Below are 11,297 nucleotides of genomic sequence, written 5' to 3'. Positions count from 1 at the left end.
GTTAGCAAGTAATTTATTATTTTTCAAACGGTACCGCTTTTAAAATCGAAAGTAGGATTTCTATACGTATGCGTTCATCTCGACAACCCGATTATTTCTAATTTTTAAAGCGCAAAAAGACGTATTTCTACCTTGTAACCAACAGATATAATATAATCGGCATAGATAAAATTAAATCTAAAGCAAAGTTAGCAAGTAATTTGTTATTTTTCAAACTGTAACGCTTTTAAAACCGAAAGTAGGATTTCTAGACGTATACGTTCATTTCGACAAACGCGATTATTTTTAAGTTTTAAAGCGCAAAAAGACGGATTTCTACATTGTAATCACTATATATATTCTAATTGACATAGAAAAAATATGTTTCTTATTTATACTTAAAATTACTATGCCAAATAAGTGGTGTGGCTTTAAGACAGGGAAAGAAAGAGCGCTGAACCTTGATTTTGTTATCTAAAGCGTTTATTATAGTTCGTCCATAGTGGTCATTCACACGCACCGACACTCGGATATTGTGACTTCTATATCGAGCGTTCCCCATGCAGACTCAACAAAACCAAGACCAGTCACGACAGTTATTGTCCTCTGAACTCTAATTGTTGCCTTGAACTTTCACCGAAGATCATAGAAGTTATAGTCACAACATCACCAAGTCATTTAGAACAATTATCTAAATAATTTAAATCTTACCCGACATTAGAAAAATTAAGAGCTGAAACTTAAATTCGTGCCATCACACTCTCGTGACCTTGAAATTAACAAGGGAGCTTGGGAGTTATTAACAACGCATTTTATGGTAATCGGGAATCACGATCTTTATTAAAATCTGTTTAAAGTTGCGCTTAAGTGTTTGTACTCAATAAAATGGAAACAATAATTAAGCGATTGTAAGGAAACATGGATTCCTTATATCAAGGTGTTGCCTATATATATGAGCCTTGCTCTGTGAAAAAGGGGTTTAATGCATGTGCGTAAAGTGTCGTCCCAGATTAGCCTGTGGAGACATGTTGCAGTATTAATAATTTCGGGCGAGCATAAATTCAGAAAGTGTTAGCTTTATTCTATAGCCATTTAACCAGGTGCATTTCACAGATTTCATAAAATGACAATTAATTGAAAATAATGCCTTCAATCTGCAATTATAAACGGCTTCGTTCGCTTTTATAAATTGTACAGCAAAAATATATGATATAATTTAATAGGTCCTTGAGACGAGCGTAATTCGCCTTTATGTCGAAAACTAGTTTATGTACTGGTAGATGCAAACGGGGTGAAATAAACCACATATTAAAGTCATATGACATTTCTAAAAAGCTCACACACAATAAGACTCACATAATATTTTATCTTTCCTACGTCCGTACTTTTCTGTTCCACCCCCGAACTTGAGTCCGTATAAGTCATATAACATACGGGGAGTGGTCACATTTCACAACATGGAAAAATTGATTGAAATTTGATCAAACATATGAGATATCTACTTGTAATATAAGTAAAACAACTAATAATCCTTATTTTACATCATTAAGTATTGATTGTTAAACACAGAAGAGTGAGAGACTTAAAACAGTATGATCTTGTAACAGTCCGTATTTGCAAAAATCATTTTTTTTAAAGATTTATTGTTGTTCATCATTATTACATACATAATATCTTTATTAAACTAGAAGCCTTTATAGTCAATTAAATATTAAACTAGAGGCCTTTATAGTCAATTGAAAAGCATGCTGAATCGGCCAGATTTATCTCAATCCAGCGTGTTTATAAACTGCAGTTTCTCATTAATAGTGTTTTCTCTTTTTATTAGTAGTATTGGACACATTAGGTATCATTAAGAAGATGACCTGATTCCCATCAATCTTACATTATTGAGGACATCTGTACATTGAAACATTCAACTCATATTAAAGGACAAGTATATATATATATATATATATATATATATATATATATATATATATATTCACACATATGGCCAGTTACGGGGTCTCTGATTTAGAAATAGGTTATGGGGTTCCCACTTTAAATACATGTATCTCCATACCCTTTTTTATCCGATATAAACACGAATTAAGGTATATAGGGGTACCTACTATTATTATTGTATATAAATACGTCATTTATTTAACGTCTTATACAAGGAAATATATAGCGAACTTATTTGCGAGGTATATACAATTTCAATTTCAGACCTGATTGTGGTTTTCGATTTAAGACCTTATTGTGAGATTTGATTGCATTACCTCCCCTACACCCCCCTCATAGTAATTAAAGGAGCCTAGAATGCGGGGTTGTATATAGACCCCGTTTTTTATATTGACCTCGTAAGTACAGTCTGAAAACTACCGAGACCGCGTAACTGGCACTATATATTGGTATATATATATATATATATATATATATATATATATATATATATATATATATATATATATATATATATATATAGGGAGAAAGGTGTGTGAACAACCAGATACACAGACAGACATACATATTCCCATTTGAGACTTCGGCGTGTGCGCCTAGCTACGGTGCAGAACGAGACATACATACTATGAAATCCCCATCCCCATAAAAAGGATGGTTCATTCACAGTTTTATATCTCGCACTTATACCGCAACACATCTCGACGTGGGAACAATTTTTACATACGCAGAATGGACAATGTTACATACATAGACACTTATTTACAAACATGAAACCATAGTTGTATTAGGGCAAGATCCGATAAGGATTCTAAACTACCCTCACACTATGTGAGAGACACCGCGGAAATCCGTTGGATCAAGAAGATACAGTGAAATCATGAATATATTTGTGCATTAACAGGGAGATATATATATATATATATATATATATATATATATATATATATATATATATATATATATATATATAAATATATATATATATATTTATATATATATATATATATATATAGTATGCACTCAATCGTTTTTGTTCGATGCTCTTCCTCAAAGTGAACAAGTATTTATCGTTAACATCGCAAAACGTTGTGCAATCCATGCTTAGTCAACGCGCGTCGTTAACAGGGTGTATCAAGCCAAGACGAATCCGCGACATATATCTATCTTGCTGGAGGATTTCGTAGTCGATTTGTCACTAGTGTGCACCGTCCGGATGTTCACTTCGGAAAACGGCCATATATGGTAAAGACGGATGTGAAGCAGGATGTATACAATTATTTTACATTACAAAATATTCACCGTTTACCAATAATGTTCGAGTATTTCAGCTTCGACAATTTCGTGAAATGTTATTCGTCAGAAATCCGGACAAATGTTCATTTTTGCATAGAACAATTACGTGCGTATTAACGGCAATATAAACGCGGTGTTTTGCAACTAATAGAAGTCTACAAAAGCGTTATCAACGTGATTTGACGACATGAAGCCAATTTTGTCATTCGGACTTGCGTTCTTTGCATTATTTGCAAATGTCGTTGCAGATAAGAAGTGAGTACAAAAGCAATTTAATATTTTCAATTCAATTAAATGCTGCCTTTGCTGTTGTAAAAAAGCAACATAAAATAGCATTCTTATTAAAATATATTTTAAGAAATAACATATTGCTATCATAATTAAGATTAATTATTTAAGAAGAGACTTGTTCACATATTTTTGTCATCAAGTACATTTACTTACAAAACTTTTATATTTGCAATGGTTTAAAAAAAGTATAAAACGTATTCCATCCCCCGGTTTCGAACCCGGGATCTCTAGCAGCAAAAGAAGACTTCCTACCACTGTGCTACACATTTACAATGACTGATATTTTAACGCGTTAGTTTAGAAGTGTATGTACTATATTTTGCAAAACGTCGACGATAAACTTTCAAAGGCCGTATCTGTTTGCCAACTTTTGTTGACGTGTTTCAATAAAAGAGCCGATGTTTCTAACATTTGTGTTAGTCAGGAGTGCGATTGTGATTATTGAAGTACAATCCCCAAAATTCTTTGTTGAATCTAAATGAGTTTGTTTGTAATTGTCATTTTTCTAAATTGTGAACAAGTCCCTTGAGAAAACAGTTACAACCTTGCGTCATTCCACAATATATTACCATAGTTTAATTATTTTTATATAAAGACCCTTGTATTGTAATGTATTTTAAGCAGAACTGTATAGACCTGTATTGTTCTATACTCCGCTCATATTTAAAGCAAGAAATAGATTCTCGTGGGCTTCATAGTTACGCCAATCTATCATTACCGACAAAAATCATTCACTTTTAAGCAGCACTTTTCCAAACAAAGAATTCCAATAATATAAGCATGTATTGTGTTAATGTTAATGCAACATGCTTGATCATTTCTTTGTTTCAAAAAACAATATATTTATTGAGTACAATCAGTATATAAATTTGTTTCTATTTCGGATCAAACTGAGAATTCTGCAAAACTACATCTTAAGCATAAGGCCGTGCTTCTTATTATTGCAGAATTACCCATACTTGACTTCTTTCATTGTTGTTTATGTACTTGTTCATAGTTTTAAAAAAAAACGTCGAATTTAAAAAATGTCATAGAGAAAAAAATAATGCATACATTATTTCTAACCCAGGAAAATAATATTCATGACAACAAAAATAAAAACTATTGGAACATTAATGTATTCTCGTTATGAGAAATCGGAAAAATAAAAGTATAATAAAGTTATAATAAAATTATAAACAGTTTGTAATGTTTTTCATTTGGAAAATATGTGAAGTTTTAAAGGCCCTATAAAGGTGACAAATCCAATTATTATGCTTATAAACTGGTCTAATTTTTACCGGATTTCAGTTACTCTTGCATAAAACATGCTAATGACACAGCTTATGTGCAACGTTGTCAAGAATTATGGAAGATATACCCGTTTCATAATTGGAAGAAATGTTTACAATTTTGCAACTAACGTGGTGTGTAGCCTCAAAGCGGTGACGTATGCTAAAAATAGCCGAAAGAAAATTCAATTTTTATTCTATTTTAATCAATTTTTTACCAGCAGAAAGTAACTTATTAGATCACTACAAACGTTTTAACCATTTAGAAGAGACCTACTCTGTGAGTGATACCGGAAAACGTTGAAAATCAACGATATATTTTTGGTGACCTGAGTCACTTTCACTTTTACAATCCCAAGTAAACAGCGATGTAAATAATCTGATTGTTTGTAAACACAATAGACTTGGAGGACACTGTATTTTGATCTCAAAACAAGTTGTTTTGCTCATTATTTTATTGTAATGTCCAATAGCATAACTATATATTGTTTTTGATAACCTTTATTAAAAAAATATGAAAAAAAAAATATTAAAAATCGGTAAATAATTACGGATCGTCACCTTTATAGGCCTTTAACAGAGCGTTTATAGCGTTACAATCAGCGTGACGAAGTTGTATCGCACTGGCTTCTGCTACTTGAGGGCCCTTGTTCAAATCCGGGAATGAACATATTTAATTCCATTTGGTTTAATACGAAATTCTGGGAACATATTCTTTTATGAGAGTGAATCGTCAGACCTGTTGGAATTATAATTTGGTTATCTTTCAGTTATGAGGATGATAACAGTGTTATGATTTTGATTGATGAAGGCAAAATAATGAGACGGAAAGTTCCTAGTTGATGTTCTTTTAACTTATTTTAGGTGTTTCTGCCACGTGGCTTTGCCAGGCGACAGAAGAATTATTAAGGACCTGGGTGTCGTAGATACACAAAGAGGCTGGTTGTGGACCCGCTGTCGTCGCATGATCAACTGCCCAAACATTTGCGACAAGGCAGTGAAGGACTGGAGCTGTCACAACGTGGAAGAATGCAACGCGCTGACCAATGGTAAAAAAATCATCCACCATTACAAGGCGGCTTCGTGCGGCGAAGGCTTTGGTCACAATGAGATCGCCTGCGGACAACACTGTTAAAAGTATTATTCCGTGTAGAAGATAACAAGATAGACTCAAATTGATTTTACTTTAAATCTTACAACTGGCTCTGGCCTTCTCTAAGTACATTCAAGTTGCTTCTAACATCAGTTTCCATTACCAACCTATATAATATGGCAAACTTTATATTTACTATCGAGATATTGAGAACTATGTGTGTAATTTTTCCCTATACTAATAATCAATGTGATGCTATATACCTTCTTGTTGTATTCTCGGTTGATTATGTACTTATCCATTTCGATCATATTTAATTTCCTTCAACATTACTAACTGTTTATGCAATAAATTCTTGCCTTGCACTGGAATTGGATTATTTGGCCGTCACTATCAAATATAGTTGATACATTAAATAACATGCTTATGTAATTATAATAATCTGAATGTCGTCGAGTTTGCGATTTTAAAGCCATGTCTTCGACACGATTTACGACTTTTTTACTTGTGTTTACCCTTTTATTTTATTCAAACCAAACTGCTATGAAAAAACAACATAAATATAATTTCACTTTAATTGTTTACATGGGCAAGATTGTTGCTTCTACAAGGGCTAGATTTTGCTTCTTCGAGGATGAAACTTAGCAAACACCTCAATGGAGAACAAATACATTTACAATCTCTCATAGTTTTTCAAGATTCACACACAACCTTATTGCGACTGAAAATATAAAGTTTAGTTTGTTTTAATAGTTCAAAAGCATAGACAAATGTTCTGCATCTGAAAGGGAGGAAATGTTCACGGTGAGGAAATTGCACCCCTGTTTTTCATAAGAAGACTAACTAATGCTTTCATTAGGGTATTTAAAAAAGAAACAAACTATTATTATTTGAACACTTAAAAGTACTGGGTTCCGTCAGCCACTTATACGATAACGCGTGTGTGTATTTCGCAGTTTATGTGGTTCTACCGCGCCTTAGACTGTGTTATGTATGAACCCAGATTGTGTCGCAGCACTATTACATAATTAATTTACCAGACTAACGAAATTAGGACTGTATTTTGAATTATAGCTGTAATTTACAGCTATTTTGTTGTTACTGAAAGATTTTAAATTTTGAGTACCCTAAGGAAACCCTACCAGCCCAGTATGGTGTCCACCAACAAAACTCACGTGCTTTTACAGTCTTCTCACTTAATCGTAGAGTCACTTAAGGTAGCGCACCTCTAATGATTTCCCGCGATTTCTTCGAAGGTTGAAGAGCCTACTATTAGGTGCCGTAGCCTAGTGGTTAAGGCGATAGACTAGAAATCTTTTGGGATATTCCCGCGCAGGTTCGAATCCTGCCGACGACGTATACTTTTTTTGCGACGCGTTTTATTTATTTTCTAACGTAATTTGATTTAATATGGCATATAAGCTATATTTATTGTTAAATATGTTGCAATTTTTATGCACATTCTTCAATTATTAAAATTAAAACAACGTTATGGCGAAATTGGGTGATTTACTGTTGAAAATACGAACCATGCATGTTGCATTTTTATTTCTATTTCAAAAAGTAAACGGTAAATCTGTCTAGTTCTTGGTATTTTTGCTGTATATAGTGTTTCTATAAAAACTAAGTTTAAAATATGACTTAAATGATACTATTTTGAATTTTATGACACTTTGTTTTTAACCGACCCAATTTTTACTTGGCTGAAATCACTTACATTTCATGGCGCTCTTCCATAGATAAAAATTTGTAAAAAATAAATGTCTGTAAAAGAATACTTATTTCATCTTGTTTAAACTTTAAACACCTTAACAGCATCTGTACACACCAACTGCATGCCCATATTTGGAAATTTGAATGAATTATGGAACTTTTATATACCCCAGGGGTGAAAATAAACTGGACAAAAGCCGAGCGTGGGGGTGTTTTGAAAAAATCGGTATATTTTTTTAAAAAGCATGGAAAGCCTACCTACAAATTTGCATGTAGTTCAGTGAAATGATGCTGATTAAGAAAATAATTAATTAGATCATATTTGGATATGTGCCCATTAGAGGTGCGCTACCTTAAAAAGCGATACACGCCATATCGCATGGTATCAAGCCCAGTGCGCGGTCAGAGTGTCAGGAAATCGCCCTTACAAAGCTATGGCATAATGCTCAAGCGATACAAGAAACATCGTTCGGCGAATGCTAACATTTAATACACAAAAGGGTACATCATTTAGATAAGACATGTTCACTTTACTAGATTCTGAACGTGTTTAGACCATTAACATGATAGATATCATGTTTGGTTTATTTAATAACACATATTCAATAAACTTTACGAATGTAGTTATCATAGTTAAATTGATTAACGATACTATAAATAATATATACACCAGTCAAATAGTACGGCAAACAACTCAAACATGTATGTAAAGAACGCGCGCGTATACATATTTAAAATATGTATGGTTGATTCTTGATATTGCGGTAACCCAGTGTTTTTATTGCATTTTTCACATAGTATTTGCGCGTTTTAGCCATAGATAAATCATCATTAATATATAATATTGATCAATAAATATTAAAATCTGGCTAAACACCCCGAACGGATATGGGCGGGATTCAGCTTCCATGTATAAAAAATACATCCGCGACATAAGTCACCACAATTCTCATTGATTTCATTGACTTCAATAAGTTAATGTCGTTCACCAACGTGAACACCGCATTTTCCGTTTAAACCATGCAAACACACAAACAACTCACTATTAACACGCTTGGTTAGAGATTAAAAACAACTGTAAAAGCGGTTTGTTAATCGTTTTTACAGTAGTTTTTAATCTTTTAGCCTACGCCTACATGTATATCCTGTATAAAAAAAACAAGCAGCCAATCAACCTATACCCTGTGCTGTAATGAAATTCCAACATCAATTTAAATCTCGACAATTTCTGGTGTTTTAATATTTATTTTATTTTTTCTGATTAAATGTTTTTTTAAAGTATGAAGTTAAAAATCATTTTCTATGATACCTTAAACTGGAGTACGAGCTAGGTATCACAATCTCCTTATATGCTTGAAGACAATTTGGTGATGATGTACTTGTATACAGTGTCAGCGTAACGTTTGTATTGATGTCGAGCTTAAGCTCAATGTCTCTATCAAACAAACATATAAAGCCAAAATCTGTGTATGATTGCATAGTTGTAGGAAATCATGTGAAACATCATATTAATGAAATAATGTTTTGCGTTTCTTTTTAATTAATCTGTTCATAGTAATTTAAGAACATATTTAGTATCGACGGTGTTCCTAGTTCAAAATAATAGGAAGGTTTAGGGGTCAATTTGTAACAATGATTTTTTCATCCGCGCGTTCTTTCTATAGGCCGGTTGGTGGAGTTTTCCGTACTAAGGTTTCACAGTGAATTTAAGCAAATATAAACCTATTTTAGAATGTCTGTCGCTCAAACTACCAGATAGAGTCTGTCAATGTTTAGTCATTACATCAAAGGTGACACAAATGGATTGCCTAAGCTCTTACTGTTCATTGCGTATTGTATGCAATATAATGAACTTATAATACTCTGCTTTTTAAAATGCTTGAAGGATTTTAACCATTAATAGAAAAAAATATTTTACCAGGCTAAAACGTGTAATGCGCACATTTTCCATACGTTTCAGGTGAGTCGAAAACATTAAAATAACTATTAAATATTGTTTTACAAATGCACATATTGATTTAAAGGCGTCATTACCAAACATCAAATGCACGGAACTTTAATGTGATGACTGTCATCAAAAATAAATGAAATATTTTACATCCTAGTTTATTGAAGTATAAATTAATTCGTTTACTGTCAATGAATTTAATTTTCCGTTACCAGCCCCAAGCTCATTAAAATAAAAGCCTAACATCCACTCAAAGATTTGTTGCTAATAGCCGGATGTTATTGAAGCGTCAGAACTGGGATGATTTGAAATTATAATATTGAAACAATAAACGTGGATTCTTCGAATAGAATTTGTCAAAGAACTCAGTTTTCTCGAGTATAACATGATTACATGTATATTTCTCGAGTAAAGCTTATGTTCCACTTTAATTTTGTGAAATGTGCTAACATGATTACCACGCCTATTCGAGAAAGTCATGTACTTCATACTCATAATGCAAATATTAATAAATGCTACAAGCAATTTTTACGATTATGAATATTTAATACACTTTTTTATTTAAATTACACACACTGATTAAAATATGCGTTAATTACATTTAACTTCGTTTTTGTATTTCAAAGTTTATTACAATCTAGTGACGGTTTACGTTAATGGCAATATACATTTGTATCCTATGCAAAATATTCGGAAATTTCCGAAACAAATTGACAAGAGATGTCATTGCAAAACAAACTAGAACCATCCGCCCCACCCCCCGTCAGATATGCTTTTCAAGTCATAAAATCAAAGGAGTGATAAAACATATCTGTTTGACTGATGACCGCCATGGCAACATATACACTGTACGTTTAAACGTTCAACTGGTTTATATCCTGTGTTATTGTTGTTGTTGTTAATGTCACTTTAAAATATTAATAATATTTTTTCACAATTGTTTAGATTAATCAGGTTAAATTAACAATACTTATATCGACAGCCACCAATCTAGAACTAAATTCACTGTTATCACATTTTCATCACGTTGTGTTATAATCTGAATGTTATAATCATATAACGAAAAAAGTAGTTTGTTTGGCTTCTATGAATAACTCACGAATATAAATTACGAAGCTGTCGAAGGGGCTAAAATCGGTCATAACTTTGATTGAACAAAAAGAAAATAATTGCCTGTCAGCAGTAATAAGCATGTATTACTTAAACAAGTACACACTATATTGTGGTAAATGTATGTATTTCTTATAAGTTCAAAACATAGCTAGGCTAACGTTTAGTGTTATTTTTTTTAAATTTCTTTGTACAACTAGTATTGTACGTTCTAAAAAAACTCGGATTTTGTAAATTAATTAGTTAATATTTCTATTAAAAGCGCATGGTAACGACTTTATAATACGTGAATTATAACCCATGCATTATTTTTCACGCGTATGAAATAGAACAAAAAATGATCCTGGTAGACTTTATATTGCAGCATGCTTTGAAGATTTAATTATGTGAAAACTCATAACAAATCTATATTTCTGTAAGATATACAGATAAATTTCCGAAACCACTTTAAATCGTGGTTAAATAACTTATCGCCAACGCATGAGCAACCCTGAATATTAAAATGACATGACACAAAATGTAAGGGTTAACTAAATGTTAATTTATGCTTCAATAACTAGGATCAGATCTCTTTAAAGCGCGGCTTCTTTGCTCACGTAAGTATTTTACCTTATTTGATTAAAAAGGAAAGTTTGCTTTCATATCAATG

General features: G+C 32.4%; 1 protein-coding gene across 1 annotated transcript; it reads left to right on the top strand.

The window, feature by feature from the left end:
- Nucleotides 1-3,144: 3,144 nt before the first annotated feature.
- LOC127858157 (uncharacterized) lies at nucleotides 3,145-6,092 on the top strand. Its single transcript, XM_052395124.1, has 2 exons — nucleotides 3,145-3,477; nucleotides 5,649-6,092. The coding sequence occupies exons 1-2, from the start codon at nucleotides 3,410-3,412 to the stop codon at nucleotides 5,917-5,919; spliced, it is 339 nt and encodes a 112-aa protein (XP_052251084.1). The 5' UTR covers nucleotides 3,145-3,409; the 3' UTR covers nucleotides 5,920-6,092.
- Nucleotides 6,093-11,297: the final 5,205 nt, after the last annotated feature.

The sequence above is a fragment of the Dreissena polymorpha genome, chromosome 14 (assembly GCF_020536995.1).
Source record: "Dreissena polymorpha isolate Duluth1 chromosome 14, UMN_Dpol_1.0, whole genome shotgun sequence".
NCBI classification, from domain to species: domain Eukaryota; kingdom Metazoa; phylum Mollusca; class Bivalvia; order Myida; family Dreissenidae; genus Dreissena; species Dreissena polymorpha.
The sequence above is the reverse complement of the archived record's forward strand: the minus strand, read 5'-3'. Positions and strand labels throughout refer to the sequence as shown.

Coding starts and splice junctions, on each gene's coding strand:
- LOC127858157 (XM_052395124.1), top strand. CDS start 3,410: ATGAAGCCAATTTTGTCATTCGGACTTGCGTTCTTTGCATTATTTGCA. Junction 3,478..5,648: donor AATGTCGTTGCAGATAAGAA/GTGAGTACAAAA, acceptor AACTTATTTTAG/GTGTTTCTGCCACGTGGCTT.